The sequence below is a fragment of the Diceros bicornis genome, chromosome 36 (genome assembly GCF_020826845.1).
Source record: "Diceros bicornis minor isolate mBicDic1 chromosome 36, mDicBic1.mat.cur, whole genome shotgun sequence".
NCBI classification, from domain to species: domain Eukaryota; kingdom Metazoa; phylum Chordata; class Mammalia; order Perissodactyla; family Rhinocerotidae; genus Diceros; species Diceros bicornis.
In genome coordinates this window covers 5,207,326-5,224,695 of record NC_080775.1, presented here as the reverse complement: position 1 = coordinate 5,224,695, position 17,370 = coordinate 5,207,326, and the positions used below count along the sequence as shown (strand labels likewise).

Below are 17,370 nucleotides of genomic sequence, written 5' to 3'. Positions count from 1 at the left end.
TCTTTCAAAAGATGATATAGAGATGACCAAAAGGAACACGAAAAGATGTTCCACGTCACTAGTTAGTAGGGAAATGAAAATCAAACCTACAATGAGATATTACCTTACACCTGTCAGAACTGCTATAACTAAAAAAGATAAAAAATAACTAATGTTGGAGAGGATGTGGAGAAAAGGGAACTCTCAGCTGATGGGAAAGAAAATGGTGCAGCCACTGTGTAAAACAGTATGGTGATTTCTCAGAAATTTGAAAATAAAAATGCCATACAGTTCAGTATCACATTTCTATACCCTGATAAGCAGAGGCAATGACTACCTTGCATTGCATACTATTTTTTCAAGAAGTTTGTTCAGTAAACAGCCTTAGAATACAGAGATAGTGACTCCCTCCAAAGAAATGGAAGGCATATTTACTGCCCAGTAATTTAAGAAAATATGCCAATCCGGAGAAAGTTCAGGGATGCTTAGTGCCTACTATAATCCATCTGAGTTCCTTAGGCGCAGATATTCCTCCTGTAAGTCAACCTGTAAATTCAGGTTGGCCCCTTCACTTCACCCTGTAGAAATGGGGTTCAAGATCCTAGCACAGCAAAACTTACTGTAGGAAACATTTTCACAATATACCCATGTATCAAATCATCACATTGTAAACCTTAAATTTACACAAAGTTATATGCCAACTATATTTCAATAAAGCTGGAAAAAATGCTGTTACTTTGGCTGCAGTGATTGTTGTGAGTAATAAACTCTCCTTCTCTGACTCACAATTTTCATGACTTCTACCCACATCCATGAAACCATGGCAAATTAATTTGTTAGCTTGCAAGTCAAGTTAAATCTTACATCCTCAATGATGCTTGACATAAATATGGAGAAAAATTAAGCAGGCAGGAAAAGAGATAGTGGTGAGCAGTGGGAGCGTTGGGTGTTATTTTAAATATAATGTTCAGAAAAGACTTTACTGAGAAGTTGACTCTTGAGCATAAATTTGAACAAGACAATAAACTGAGCTACGTGGATGTTTGGGAGAGTATTCCTGGATATGAGACAAAAGAAAGAGTGTTCCTATATTACTTAAGTGACAGCAATGTAGGTGATGTCCAGTAAGGGAAGTAGATAGTACTAGAAGATAAGGTCCAGATCCACAATGCGGAATGGGTATGTCATGTAGGCTTTTGAAAGACTTTTTTCTGGGAGAGAAATGGAGAATGATTGCAGAACAGCTACATGGGATGACATGTTTTTAAAGATCAGTTTAGATATAGTTTTGGGAAGGAAAAAGGGGCAATGACCTTCTTATAGGGCTCTCTACAAAAATACCAGTGAGAGGTGATATTGGCTTGGAAAATGGTATGAGCAGTCAAGGTGGACATAAGCTGTTATAAATATATTTTTAAAATAGAGAAGAGAAGACTTTCTAACATACTGGAAATATGGTAAAGAGAAAAAAAAAAGGAGTCAAAGTTGACTTCAGACATTTTGAGATAAGGAATAGGAAGGAAGGAGTTGCCATTTGCTGAGATGGAGATGATGTGGAGGAGCAAATTTTTGTGGGAAGATGATGAGTTTAATTTTAGGCATGTATGTTTGAGATGCCTGTTAGCTATCCAGGTGAAGATGCTGTGTAGACAGTGGGGCATACAAGTCTAGAGTGAGAGGAAAGTTCTACCCAAATATACCTATTTGAGATTTGTCAGAATATAGTTGCCCTTTTAAAGCCACAAAGGTGGATGATCAGAGATTTAATTAGATGAGCGAGTGTGGACAGTGAAGAGAAGAGCCATGAAGGATACCATCATTAAGAAATTATTAAAGGGGCTGGCCTGGTGACAAAGCGATTAAGTTCGGCGCTCCTCTTTTGCGGCCCCAGGTTTGCAGGTTTGGATGCTGGGCGCGGACTGACACATCGCTTGTCAAGCCATGCTATAGTGGCTTCCCATATAAAGTAGAGGAAGATGGGCACGTATGTTAGCCCAGGGCCAATCTTCCTTAGCAAAAAGAGGAGGATTGGCAACGGATGTTATCCCAGGGCTAATCTTCTTCACACACACACAAAAAGATGTTGTTAAAAAATTGGAGGAACCAGCAAAAGAGGATGAGAAAGAGGGGCTAGAGAAGTCCAAGGGAAAGCTGGCGATGGTTCTGTCTTGGAAGGCAAATGAAGGAACTGTTTCAAGGATAATAGTCAATTGCTACAAAAAAGACAAGGAAGATGAGGACTGAAAATCTCCATTGGATTGGCATCCAATACTTAGAATTCAGTGTGACCAGAGTAAGGTTTAGAACAAGGAGTGGTTAGACAATAGCCCATTGCTCACCTTGTTCATGCAGACAACTCAAGGTTCTCAGTGTTTTCATCTCCTTGACTCCTGAGTGTTTCTACTGGTACCTTCACTACATGAGATAACTACTCCCACGTTTACTTCTTACAACTGCTTCATCTCTGAAATCATAAAATTGACACATTCCACCCTGAACAATACTCTTAATCTGTGGTTTCACTGCAGCTCAATGATCCAGTTCTTCATTAATCATGAATTGTAGTCACTGAGTCTCCTTTTTCCCTTTTCATCCTTTCAGTTCTCATAGAAGTTTACATATACAAATTAGGTTAAGTAATAAATTGAAGTTAAATCAGACTCCAACCGTTCTCTCTACATTTACCCTTTATGCAGATTGGTGCTGGGTGAGGCCTTCTGGCTTTTTCCAAGCTTAGTGTCTCTTGGTGCCAATCATAGGACAAATGTCCCTATAACCAAGACGTCTAGTTACTCTGCTTTTATTAATGTGGATGCTTTTATCTGAAGCAGAGGCTCCAGACCCACTGGAGATTCTCATTCACTTGATCATAGCAAAGGCTAGGTATCCCTATGTTTTAAAGGCTCATCAAGCAGTTCTAAATTTGGCCATGATCTGAAATGTCTAACTTAAAGACCATCAGGTTCTGACTGTGATTTCAATTGTCAAGGTGTTTGCCTTCTCAACACCAGTTGTACTCTGAATGGTTTCTTTAGGTCACTCATGTTCACTCCATTGCCCTTGACATACAGTTGCCTTGGGAAGAGGACTGTGACACAATTCTGACCAGTGACACATGAGAAGATCTGTGCTGGGGGGCTTCTAAAGGAGTTCCCCTCACTTCTTAAAACAAGTTGTCCCTCTCCTTCAACTGGATATATCCTGTTAAGATGTGATGCGTGAAATTACTGCACTGTCTTCACCTAGCACAACAATGATGCCAATACACAGAAGAAGGAAGAGCCAAGAGAATATCACAGAAGATTTAGTCCTCCTATGGCTGATCCAGACCTGGCCCTTCCTCCTGACTTCTTGTTATGGGAGTAACACATTTCTGTGGGCTTATGCCAATTTGAGATAAGTTTTCTTGACCTAGTTGTATTCTAACCAAATCAGCCATAGAAGGTAATAATTTTCTCTTTACAACTTCGTGCACTATGCACCTAGCCAGGGATTTCACAATCTGTGGAAATTGTTGAGTCATCCTCTGAGAGCAGAAGCCCCAGTGAATTCTAAGGGTTTGATCATAGTATTGAGGTGATTTTATTAAAATAAAAAAATGATGCAGAAGCGGCAGTGATCCCCAAAAGAGCCTCAGCTTATCCTTCACTCCTCTTGAGGCCACATTCAGAGCACAATTTATTCTTCAGATAGAACCCCTCTGACACAGTACTGAGTGAAATAGATTTTACTTCAATTCCATAGGTTATGAATTTCATCAAACACTATAATCAAACTTCATAAATATCTCCTTAGACACCTCTGTTTTTCCCCAAAATTCCTCCCAGGTCATCAACAGTACCTTATATCCTCTCCAGCCTTCCTCCCTTCCATCCCTCCTCCCATACATCATCTACCATCTTCTGCCTTTTCCAAAGTAATACAGTCTGAATGTTGGCCTGAACAGCCCCTCTGCCCCACACACCACACTCATAAGCCTCTGTCAGGTCCAAGTGCACTCTATTTTTGTTCCCACGTAAAAACGTGACCCCACTCTCCCTCCAGAGAATTCATTACACAGAACAGTTCATTTCCTAGGCAGAAGTGCTGCTGACAAAAGATTTTTTTTTAACCATGTGAATATACACTTTTCCGAGCAAATATTTGCAGTTCTCTGTCCACTGACAGTTCTCTTGTAGGAAATGAGTGAGGAGAACATCAAGCAGTTATTGACTGGTGAATACGGACAATATATATTTATAACTCCATAAAGCTCTGTTCTTCTCTCTCTCCTACAGGACTTGGAAATCCTGAAGTCTCTTGACGTACAGTTTCCTCGTTCAGCCTGATTGTATAAACTGGGGAAAGTTTGAATCGCCTCAACTCCATTAACCCAGACTGGTCAAGCACAAGCCCCAGTGGACCAGCCAGTTTCTGCAGGGAACCTTGAGAGGCTGGAGGGTTCTAACTGGTCATTGGATTAATATAGGAATGTGCAGCCTGGGCCCTCTGTGATACATAGTCTACTCTACAAGTCAGAACCTGCCCTAATATCCCCAAAGGGGCACCACAATTTTGATGCAAAGTAACCAATAACCATTCTATAGATAAGAGAAACAAGGTGAGTTTTACCTGAGCAAAGCTGAGAATTGTAACCTAGGAAGGAAATTTCCAGGAAAGAATCAAGTGTTCAAGAGAAGCATGGTTTTCAGTAGAGTTTATACATTTTAGAGCAAAGAACACACATTAAACATGCCCAGGATACATATTCCAAGTATCTAAGAGGTTTTCAGTTGCAAATTAGCAGGTCAACATGACCCTGATATCCAGAAAAGGGAATTCATTGTCAGGAGTACTAATATGGGAGTTACTGATACTGCTGGCACAGGAGTGAAAGTATGCTTTCTTATCTTCAGTGAGCACGTACTTTCAATTTGAGATAATGTTTCATGCAATCTTTACTTTAATGATTAAAGAAGTTGTGCAATGTATGTTTGAGAGGCCATAAGTCAGGCTTATTTAGTTCTAGCCAAACCAGTCTTGAACAAGAATAGCTACCACATACCTCATCACGTGAAAATCTCTTGTCAACACTGGGGCTCAGGCCCCTTCTGTCCTCCTCTTCAAGTGCCTGGGTCCAGTGAAGGCAGAAGTCACTAGGTGTCTCAAGATTTCCCCCTGCTCCCAGTCTCCGCAAGGTGCCTTTTCTTCCCACAACCCATGCAGCTTCTCAAGGTCCTGGCACTCCCTGCTTGTACTTTGTACATGTGGGCCCAATTTGTTATAGAAAGGGGACAGCAATGCCTGATTTCCAGAGTCATACTGTTTATAAGGAAACATTTCAGATTGGTGATGAACTAGAGTGTGTAGCTCCTGACCAGGGGCCTGGCTTGCTTGAGGAGTCCTCAGTGCTGGTGAACTTGGTTCTCCTGGTATCTCCCTAAACCTGTATCTCCTCCAGTCCAAGCCCACACAAGAGCCAATCCACACACAGGTCTTGTTACCTACAGGTAGCCGGGGTTAACTCGCTGGTTATTTTCTCCTAAATCCCCAGGTGGGCACAAGAATCTGAACTTTTATAAGAGCTTTAGAGATGAATTACATGTGGCTAGTTGTAGACAGGTATGTGGGAAGTCGTTTTTAAATATTTTTGGTAGTTTATGATTTTTCTTTGGAAACGTACAATGATGCATACCCAGCATGTTTTATAAGACACATCCAGCTTCTCTTTTTCAAAGAATTGAACAATCCTGATACAATGGGTTATTGACTGAAGATTCCCTGTTCTAAGATTTTCCCAGTCACACTGCATTCTGAGTATTATGTTCTGAGTAAATATAGGAAAGAAGCACTGGACGGAGTCATAAAGGATGGGTGCAAGAGACATGCTCTTAGAACATGTAAGATTTCATAAGGCTGATGGGAACAAGGGGGAGTAGAGGAGGATAGGCCAAGAGGAGGCAGTAGCTGACACTAAGGCACAACTACAGATATTCATCCTCGATCTCAGAAAAGTTTTTTCTTGCCAAAATGATTCAAAGAAACAAGACACAGAAATCAGAAGGAGAAATGAGTTCTTGATACAGGGAAAAAGATAATGGAATTAGGGGTGGGGGCTCCTAAGGCATTTTGTTGCAAGTGTGATTGGGAGAAGGCATTACTCTTTGAGATATTCTAAATAAATCTTCTTGATGGAATTTACAACAAAGTGAAGGACGAGTTATTTATGTAAATTCCTATAGTGGAATTAGTATTTAGAAATGACCAGTTTACTGATTATTTTGCATCTTGTAAATTAAGTCTGATCTAATTGTCAAGCACAAATTGACATTGTTATTTCTTTGTCTTTTAACTTACGAGTCAAGGATGAGTGATGCCGAAGAGAGAATTCAAACTCTGTAGCATGCATGACATTTCTGCATGCTAATCCTATAAGATATGCCTGCCTAGACCAGAAAGAATTAAAAGACAGTCGGTGGCGTGATTCTAGTTTCATTTTGGAATCATTGACCTCTGCAATCCAAGCCCCACCGATCTTCTTCTGGTTAGTAAAAATAAAGAGTGCTGGAGCCTTGTCCTTTACTCAGCTCAGTGAAGGAAAGGAAGGAAAGAGAGAGTCAGGTTAGCCAGGACTGTGGACAGTGAGGGACATCAACCATAGTCGTTCTGTGACACTGAATGATGGGAACTTTAGGTCTGAGCTTGTATTTGACACTTTTGCTTCAGATGAAGTAAGTGGAGCCCAGGGGACTGGAGGGTTGAGGGAAACCAGCCTGGGAGGGTGGTCAGTACACCAGCACCCCCTAGTACACTTTGGGTGATTTGGAAGACTCTTTTGAGCCTCTATTTTACCATCTCTCACTTTGCAGTGGAATGTGAAGCCGTTGCCTTTGGGGATTCGGAGAGTGGGAATTTTGAGGGTGGATTATCATTATTATTATTTTGGTTACTTAGCATATAAGGAATGCTTACCATGTATTTTAAGTACTCAATTCCTTAACAACTCTCCTAGGTAAACTATTACTGTGCTTGTTTCTTACACATGCAGAGTCTAAGCTCAAGTTGCTCCCCTGCACTCATCTGCCACCTCCTCAGAGTCACTTTGCTCTTTGTTAGAAACCCCTGATGGGCAGTAGGCACAGGAGGAAAGGGCAAGTAACGTGACTACTTCATAGCAGCTTTGATGTAGGTTTCTGGGGCTGCAAGTATTTGCCAAAGAATTTGGCAAAATTTCCAACATTAAAACATTTTGTCATATCAGAAGCCACTATTATTTCAAGTGTTAAGCATTTAGAAAGGAAGATTTAGGAGCCATACAGTAATAATGGAGACAAATGTGTTACTTAGAAAATGTATTCTTTATGCATCCACATAGTCGGCTGAAATTTGCTTCAAGTGTCCAACTCTGGTCACAGTGAGGTAGGGACGGCTTTGGGGTTGCTTGGAAGGGTTTGCCCCCATAAATGACTGAGACCAATACGCTTCATGTTGGTAGAGCTATGACATGAACGAAATATCGATAGCTAATAGTTGTCAGACAGTGTCAGTTTGTTTGCAATGACATAATTGTCCATTGTATTCACCATTTTAGCTTCACTATAGGGTATGTCTTACCTAATTTAAATATCCATCCTTTTTTACTGTTGTTAAAGACAAAAAAGGACCACAGACAACAGAAGAAATAGGCAATTTTATTTGGGATCCTATAATGATAAATCCAACTCTCTGTAGCCCTTACATAGTAATGCTGCGTGAAGGACTGGGAAAGGAGATGACAACACATATACAGAATGTGATCAGTCTCAGTAAATATGAATTACTGCTTCTGTTGCCACTTAAAGGGAGAATTTAATATAATCAACTAGCCACGAAGGGGCTGGCTTGTCTCCTCCAGGAATGGTACTTTACCAAGACTCAGTGTCAGTCTCTGCTGCTGCTGACAGGTCACACATCTCAAAAAGGTGAGAGCTCAAACAGCCTTGGTGAGAAGTAACACAAGCAGTTGGCCCATGAATAGTCCTAATCCCTTCCACCATGGATATTCCATTCATGGGCCCGTGGTGTAAGCCCCATAATGTTCAGGTATAGAGGCTAAGTTACATCCAGTAGACAAGACATCCTCTTTACCCAGTTATCGAGAGCATCTCCTGAAGACTCTGGTGGTGATAGAAATCCCCCAGGCAGAGTTGTAGGTGCCTGCAGTTGGAAGTCTGGGTCAGTGTACACAGATATGTTGAGTTCCAAGCAGTTATGGGTAGAGTGACAGCTGTGTCTGTCACAGTAATGGACTCCATATAGTACATTTCTCGTGTAATCCTCTTCACAACCTCCTGAAAATTAACTATTATTCTCTCTTTAATTCAATTGGCACACTTTATCTTTTTAAATATTTTTCAGCTTTATTGAGATAAATTTGACAAATAAAATTCTAAGATATTTAAAGTGTCTGATGTGATGATTTGATATATGTATATATTATGAAATGATACCACCCATCAAGTTTAATACATCTGTTACTTCGTATATTTGTGGGGTGTTTTTTTTGTTTTATTTTTGAGAGGAAGATTAGCCCTGAACTAACATCTGTTGCAAATCATCCTCTTTTTTGTTGAGGAAGCTTGGCCCTGGGCTAAAATCCGTGTCCATCTTCCTCTACTTTATGTGCGGGACGCCTTCTACAGCACAGCTTGATAAGTGGCGTACAGGTCCCTGCCCAGGATCTGAACCCATAATCCCCGGGCCCCTGAAGCAGAGTACACGAAATTAATCACTATACTACTGGGCTGGCTGCTGCTTTTTATGTGTGTATGAGAACATGTAAATTCTATTCTCTTAGCCAACTTCAATTACACTATACAGTGTTACCAACTGTACTTACCGTGTTTTACATTAGATCTTCAGACTTTGTTTTTTATATAGGTGAAAGATTACACCATTTTACCAACATCTCCCCATTTCCCCCACCCCCTACCGCCTGCCAATCACTTTTCTATGAACTCAATTTTTTTTTCAGATTCTATCTTGCAGCATTTGTCTTTTTCTCTCTGACTTATTTCATTCAGTATAATACCTTCCAGCTTCATCCAACACATTGCAAATGACAGGTTTTCCTTCTTTTTCAAAGCTGAATATTCCATTGAATATATGTTTCTTTATCCATTCATCCATCAATGGACTCACAGGCTGATTTCGTACTTTGGTTATTGTCAACAATGCTGAAATGAACATGGGAATACAAATATGTCTTGAAGATAATGATTCTGTTTCCTGTGGGTAAATACTCAGAAGTGGAATTGCTGGATCATATGGTAATTCTATCTATAATTTCTGGAGGCACCTCCAAACTGTTTTCCTTAGTGGCTGTACCAATTTACATTCCTATCGACAATGTATATCAGTTCCCTTTTCTCCACATCCTTGTCAGCATATGTCATCACATCTTTTTTTAAAATTATTTCATTGAGGTCATATTGGCTTATAACATTGTGTAATTTCAGGTGTACATTATTACCTCTCAGTTTCTGTATAGACTGCATCATGTTCAACACCAATAGTCCAACTTTTATCTGTCACTACATATGTGTGCCCCTTTACCTCTTTCACCCTCCCCCCACACCTCTACCCTCAGGTAACCACTAATCTGTTCAATTTATTTATGTGTTTGTTTCTCTTTCACATATGAGTGAGATTCTAAAGTGTTTGTCATTCTCTGATTTATTTCACTTAGCATAATACCCTCAAGATCCATGAATGTTGTTGCAAATGGCACAATTTTGTCTTCTTTTATGGCTGAGTAGTATTCCCTGTATATACATACCACATCTTCTTTATCCAGTCATCCATTGATGGGCATTTGAGTTGCTTCCATGTTATCACTTGTCTTTTTGATAAGAGCCATCCTAACAGATGTGAGGTGATATTTCAGGGTGATTTTGCTTTGCATTTCTCTAGTGATTAGTGATATTCAGGCACCTTCTCCAGTACCCATTGGCCATTTGTATGTCTTCCTTGGGAGAATGTCTATTCAAGCCCTTTGCCCATTTCTCAAATGGGTTATTTATTTTTTAACCATTGAGTTGTATATTTTCCTTGTACATTTAGGATATTAACATTTTATCAGATATGCAGTTTGCAAATATTCTCTCCCAAACCATAGGTTACCATTTAATTTTGTTGATGGTTTCCTTTGCTGTGCAGAAGCTTTTTATTTTGATGTGGTCTTATCTGTTTATTTTTGAATTTATTGCCTTTGCTTCTGGTGTCAAGTCCAAAATATGATTGCCAAGACCAAAGTCTAAGTGCAGCCCCCTATGTTTTCCTTTAGGACTTTCAAGCAGGTATCTTCTGTTAATGGTTAAATTCCCAGGGCTTCAGGGTCTGGCACAATGTCAGCACACAGGGGACACTTAATAAATGCTTATTGCATAAATGTTGAGTGACAGAACTTGGGGTATAAAGGGTAAAAAACAGTTATGAATGACTCTAAGACCCTAGTTGGATGGAAGCTGGATGGAGGATTGGTATTATGGACTCATTTCCAATCCTAAGTCAAAGTATATGCTGTAATATATATCTATATCTATATTTATATCTATATCTGTACCTGTATCTGAATCTACATTTACATCTATATCTACGTCTACTTGTACGTCTACACCTACATATACATCTATGTCTATATCTATCTTTCTCCTTCTATATTGTTGGAAGTTTTCTCCAAGTTTCAGAATTTTTCCTGTTAGTTACTTCCTCACATGAATTCTTTATTGACTGAGACTCAATTTTCTGTCTTCTATGGCAAAGCCCATTTCACAAATTCATTTCCAATTAGAGGTCATATTGAAGTTTGGTCTGTGCCCCACAGGAGAAGTTTGTTACCAAGACTTGTACCATCAAATAAGGGAACAGGAGACATGGAGAAACAGCTGATGAAAATGCTATGCAGGAAATAAATTGCTTCTCTCTGATTTGGGTGGATTTCTAAACCTCCTTATTCATGTTTTATATGTTCCTAAGAGCAAGGCTGGAGCAACTGCCAAAATGGCTATTGATGTAGGTTTTCATCACATCAATGTGGCATATTTCTATCAAAATGAGGAGGAGATCTGAAAGGCCTGCTGAGAGAAGATGAGGGATGGTACTGTGAAGAGAGAGGACATATTCTACACCACTAAGGTGCTGTGGGTGGAGTCGTGAGAGGTTGCTGTCATCATAGATATTTTACTTTGAAAAAGAAAGAAAACAACTTTTACTCTGATTAGAACAATTTATTTTCCTCCTAACTTTGCAGAGGCTCATTATAGAAAAATGGAAAACAGAAGAATCTTGCTTTGCTCCGAAATTTGTTATGGGTAGGACACAGTTGCTCAACCTCTCTGAACACAGTCAGCGTTCATATGTTAAACATGAGTAATGATACTTTTGTTCTATATCTGTTGTATGGATTGACTGAGCCACTATGGAGTGAGTCCACTCTTTCTATCATTCAGCAGCTTCTCTCAGGACACATCCAAGTGAGGCTGACATATTATTCAGAAAAGGGAGCCAGACTAGGAAATACTCTTTGCAAGTCAGCATTGGGTTTACAGAAACATGTAAAATTTTCTAAGTTGGGAAACCCTGTTTCCAATGTCGAGACAGCTGAGATCTCTCCAAAATGATCCTATGTATGTCAAAATCAGCGATAATGTGATCTTAGAATGGGAGCCTCCCATCAGAGCTCTTACAGTATTTAGTATATGGGACAGTATGTTCCATTTCCCCTTGCCTGAATTTCTTGACTCTCCTTCCAGAGATGAATTTTCTAATCCTTGAAACACTCAGGTTGTTTTCCTGGGCCATCTCAGTTTTAGTCAAAGTTTTCTTAGGGTCACCCAGTAAATCTCAGTATCCCATTGATCTCATTTATTCTAAGTCAAGTAAATGTAGCCCCATCACCTCATATATCTAAACCACCACAGTTGTTTGTTACTCACTTCTCAATCTTTTAACTATGACGTTTAATTTTGGTCCCCAAATGTGTGAAATCTGAAGCCATTTTTTATTTCTTTTGGTCACTGCAGTTTTGGACTGCTTTCCACAACTAAGCCCTGGAAAGATCACTGAAGAAACAGTGACTAAACTACATAGCTCTCTTCATCTTTCATGTTCCAATTGCAATAAAGGTCAGGTTTTGCCTTCTTTGCTTTACCCAAGAGTATTTCTTCACAGCTGTTGCACCTCCACTCTCTCATTCAAGGTCAGTTTTCTGGGTGTTTACTGAGAGAGGTAGATTTAAGCATGGTGGATAGAATTGGTAAATGATCTATGACTCTCCTTAATAGCTGTGTTACTTCACCATCCAGATTTCTTTTATCTTTATCCCATAGCCTTCAGAAGGATTGAAATTCAGTGATCTTACTGCCTCTATCTCAAAGAGTTGAGGACACCACCTTAAATTTCTAAATAATGTTTCTGTCTGTAGTATCTTAGTGATTAGGTTGCTCAAGAAAGTTGAATTACAGCAGACTGCATTTATAATGGGGTATCTCCACCTCTTCAGAGGAAGGATCTCTATAATATGGATCTCTCATTTCCAACCAAGAGTGAGATATCATGCGAGCGTACATATTGTACAACTGGGCTCCTTTGGGCTTCACTGATCCAACCTCTCATCACAGTGGACACTCACTGAGCACACCGGGTATCCTCACTACCTCTGAGTTGGATTATCATAAACTGGAGCTAAAACACCTTGTTCAGTAGTAAAGTAAGTCCTTTCATCCAAACCAGCCTGTGATTTGGAAATGAAATCAACTCCAACCATAGAATAATTTATTCTTAGTGAAGTTCAGAGGTGGGGGTGGATAGGAGGGTGGAGGTGGTTGGGGGAGAGGCACTTTGCTATTGTCTCTCAGGTGTTGTTTATCTTCCTTCCTCCCATGTTTTGTTTTACACAAGACACACACACACACACACACACACATACACACACAGAAATACATACACACACAAACATTCATATTAACCTCTTGCTAGTTTTGTGACCCAGCTCCCAGGGCAGCAGGAAAGTCATACACTAAGAAAAAAAGAAAACTTCCTCTTAATTCTCTCTCCTGGCTGTGTTCTGGGCTAGGGAGAAGCTCGTCGCAAAGGATGCCAGTGGGAAATTTATTTTAGATATAATGGACTTTCGTGACACATAGGAGGTATGTATTGCCATTGACACCCACAAGGTGCTGGTTGTCAAGGTAGAAATAACTGGAAGGGGAGTCAGAAGAGGGTTCTGGCCTCATCAGTTGTCTGCCATTGGCCATGTTGCTGCACATCTCTCTATCATGATGTTCTCATCTGTAAAGAAAGAGGGCTGAATGAGATACATCAAAGGGCTATTTTTCATCTAAACTTCTATGGTTCGAAGTAGGGGTTTCTTTGCCCTCTGATAAGGTTGAGCCTGGGAGCCCTATAAGGGGATCATCAGAGTAAACTCAAGAGGACATAGAGCTACACGTCATGACAGATAAAAAGGCCCATGGAGGGAGGGAAAGCTGTCCACCCTTAACAGAAGGGTGGACTGTAGGAGAGTGAAGGCTGCCCTTATGCAGCCCTTCTCACAAACTTTTTCACCATTCTAGGAAAGAGGAAGAAAGAGTAGAGTAGATACCCTCTACTAAAAAAACCTGAGAGCTGCTCTTTGCCCTTAGCTCTGACATCATTTGATAAGAACTATTAGACACCAGTAGCAAAGCGGAACACAGAAGGGATGGGGAAGGAAAGGGGGAATTGAAAAGCATCTTCATGTCAATTTATGAACCTGAGTGTGCATGTAATAGAAGCAAGGAGACAAAGATTGTGTACATAGCAATAATGGACAATAGGAAATAATGTATTCAAGTGAAAAAATGGGTTCATTCACATTGTGATATATATGATAACAGATTTCTGGTTTTCAAACATTCAATGTCAAATCAAGGGCCAAACTGCATGAAAAGTTTACCAGTCATTTCCCTCCTCCTGAGTCCCTGGAGAAGTGCACAGATGGAAGTTTAACCACGTCCATCGGGGTGTCCAATTTCAACCACACACAACTTGAGATGATCCTGAACAAGCCAGAATTCAAATACAAGCTCATCTCCAACCAGGTGAGCCTGGAGCCCACTGGGTCTTCCTTGCTTTCCGCCCTTCACACATTCTTCCTTAGTTAACATCTCCCAAGTTTCTGTCTTGGTGTCAACTGTTCCTTTTACTGCACAAGAAATGGCAAAGAAGGAACAGATTGAGTGGCATGAGAAGAGTATTGTTTCAACTCTTCAGAGGTGGATTTGTGGTTATTATGAGACATCCAAGTGGAGATGATGAGTTGGAAGATGACAATACTGGTCTGGAGCTCAGGCAGGCAGTCAGTTATGGATTTTGGAGTCATTGCCTTATGGGTAGCAATTAAGCTCACAGAAGTGGATTTTCTCCCTGAGAAAGTTCATAGGATGAACAGGAAAGGGAAAGAAAGTCAACATTTAAGAGTCAGGGAAAGAGGCACTGGTTAGGACGTTGAAGAGGACTTGCCAGACAGGAAGAGAGGAAATGAGGTTTGTGGTGTCAGGAAAGCCAAAAATAGTGATGAACATGTTTGCATGAGCCATAGGGTGTATCCTGCTGAGGAGCAGCCAATTCAAATAATAATGGAAAGTGTTATTGGATTTAATGACCTAAAGTTCATGGAAACCTCATAGAAGCAGTTACAGAGAAGTGAGAGAAAAATCCAGAGTCAAAAAGCAAAGGAGCAGAAAGTGAAATAACAGAGAAATCATAATGAAAGGAAATAATTTCTGATAACACCAAATGCTTCCAATTTTCAAACCTTGTGACATTGTAGAGTTGTATGGCCCTTTTGTAAAACAGTTTGATATTTACGCAAAAGAATCTTGATATATTTATTTTCTTTGTCTTATTTCACTTCTATGAATCCATTTGTAAAATTAATTCAAAATATTTTAAAATATGCCCCTCCTTTTTCCCTCCTCCTCCTCTTTCTCCTTCTTCTCTCTTCCTACTTCAATTTATCTATGAAAGAAACTAAGCCTTTTTTGTTTAATTTTTACCACAGAATTGATTTTACTCATTCACCCTGTGAAACAGTTTGACATTCTACTCAATCCTTGTATCCCTGTAAATTGGTGATTCCATCTAAAGACTTTATCACATATACATGTCATTGTGAATTCATGAATTTTAACAAATATGATATTTTCCTTTCAATGTAGTTAATATCCTTATTTGTGATCAATTTGCCACCATTTTATTGCCTCTTCCAGTGAGCTCCTGAATCCTTTGATGTGCTTCATCATCTTTACTATTTTCTTTACTTTCTAGAGTTTAAGATGTTATCGACTCAGTCTGCAGCTTTTTTGCCCAGACCTGGAATCACTCATTTTTCTAAGAAATCTTGGTTTCTTTCAGTGGGAAATGACATTTTGAGGCCACACCTGTTTGTATGAGTCTTTAGTCATTTTAAACACTGATAAAAATACAAGAAGAGAATTGTTTTATCATTTCTGAAAACCAACAACTTTTGAAGGTATTTCAGAACGTGCATGGGAAAAGTACCGGTCTGAAACGTATAGTGCTTGTATTAATGTAGTGTTAGATATTCCTTCAAAGGACTTTTCAAATTTACATGTTACTGCCTCATGTATTTTGATACCTTTTGTTCTTGGCAACTCACAGGTGGAATGTCACCCTTACCTCAACCAGAGGAACCTGCTGGAGTTCTGCAAGTGCAAGGACGTTGTTGTAGTTGCCTACAGTGCCCTGGGGTCCTGTAGAGACCCAAACTGGTCATGAGAATATCAAAATGAACCTATGTCAGCAACTCTATTGAAGAAGAAACCCTTTTGTAAATTAAGGTTTAACATTTTATTGTGGAAAGTTTCAATCAGAAAAACGCGAACATGATAGCATAGTGATCAATGGATGAATGGATAAAAAAGATGTGGTATATGTACACAATGGAATACTAATCATCTCTGAAAAAAATGAAATCTTGCTGTTTGCGACCACATGGATGGACTTCAGGGCATTATGCTAAGCGAAATAAGTCAGATGGAAACAGTCATATACTTTATGATTTCACTCATTAGTGAAAGATACAAATGGTAACACCAAAGAAACACAAACACATAGATACAGAGATTAGTTTGGTGATTACTAGAGGGGATAGGGGGAGGGAGGAGGGAGAAAGGAGTGACAGGGCATAAGAGTATAGCGACGGATGGTAATTAGTTTTTGGTTGGAGAACATGCTGTAGTCAACAGAGAAATTGAAATATATTGATGGGCAGCTGAGTTTTATAAAATGTTATAAACCAATGATACCTCAACAAAAAAAATAGTGTAGTGAATTCTTAGGTACTATCCTTAGATTTCAAACATCAACAACGCTCTTTCACTCTTCTTCCCTCTATGCATCCACTTGTTCCAAACCCCAATCTAAATATTATTTTTAAAATTATTTAATGGTAAAATTTACACTGCTTCTCATGTATAAATCTTAGCTGTCCAATTTTGACAAAGGCATGTGCTGTATAGCCTGACTCCTATCATGATATATAAAATTTCTATCTCCCAACAAAGTTCCTTTGTGTTCCTTTCCAGACAATTCTTCCTCACCTCAAGGCAACCATCTTTCTGATTTCTTTTCAACTTAGATTAGCTTGGTAAGTTCTAGTACTTCATATATAAAAGAAGTTATAGAGTATATACTCCTTTTTATCTGGTTTATTTGTCTCTGCATAATACCTGTGAGATTTATACACACTGTTGCAGGAATCTAGTTCAATCCTTTTTACTCCTGAGTAATATTATATTTCATGGATAAATACTGCAATTTGTCTCTCCATTCAACTCTTGATGGAAATATTAGTTGTCTGTGGTTTGTTATAATTATGAAAGAATCTCTGCACATATTCATGTAACTCTTCTTTAATCATACCATATTTTTCCCACTTCCCCCAGTTATCATAGGAATTATGAGAAAAGGCAACTCTAGATTTTCAGTCCTATACCCTTCAAGTACATGTTTTTTTGTTTGTTTTCAGGGTGGAAAGCGATAGTCCATACCTCTTGGAGGAGCCAATCTTGAATTCCATTGCCAAGAAACACAATCAAAACCCAGGCTGGGTCACCGATTGCTACCAGCAATTGTGGGGGGATGGGTTAATGTTGTCCTAGCAGAGACTTTCAGGGAGATGAAAATCAAAGAGAACTTCGAGATATAGACTGGATTGTCCCTCTAGAGTGATGAATGGTGGTGTATTGGGGGTCATCTTTTTCACCTATCAGCAGCCACCCATGTTCATTCATTTCCATGCATCTCTCCTTTGTGTGCTAAGGGTGCAGCTTGGAAAGGTGGGAAGAGAGAGTAATGGCCTCAGAGTCC

The 17,370-nt window shown here is 39.5% G+C and overlaps 1 protein-coding gene across 1 annotated transcript; it reads left to right on the top strand.

Annotated features, from left to right (window-relative positions):
* Positions 1 to 5,258: 5,258 nt before the first annotated feature.
* Positions 5,259 to 17,162, top strand: LOC131398882 (aldo-keto reductase family 1 member C15-like). The gene is made up of 4 exons (XM_058532813.1): positions 5,259 to 5,390; positions 13,875 to 14,078; positions 15,661 to 15,770; positions 17,030 to 17,162. Exons 1-4 carry the CDS (start codon positions 5,259 to 5,261, stop codon positions 17,160 to 17,162), a joined length of 579 nt encoding a protein of 192 aa, XP_058388796.1.
* The last annotated feature ends 208 nt before the right edge of the window (positions 17,163 to 17,370 follow it).

Excerpts from the sequence above, each read along its gene's own strand:
- LOC131398882 (XM_058532813.1), top strand. The coding sequence starts at position 5,259 with ATGCCTGATTTCCAGAGTCATACTGTTTATAAGGAAACATTTCAGATT. Across the intron at positions 5,391-13,874 it reads TGGTGAACTTGGTTCTCCTG|ATTTCTGGTTTTCAAACATT; the intron begins GTATCTCCCTAA and ends ATATGATAACAG. Across the intron at positions 15,771-17,029 it reads TCCTGTAGAGACCCAAACTG|GGTGGAAAGCGATAGTCCAT; the intron begins GTCATGAGAATA and ends GTTTGTTTTCAG.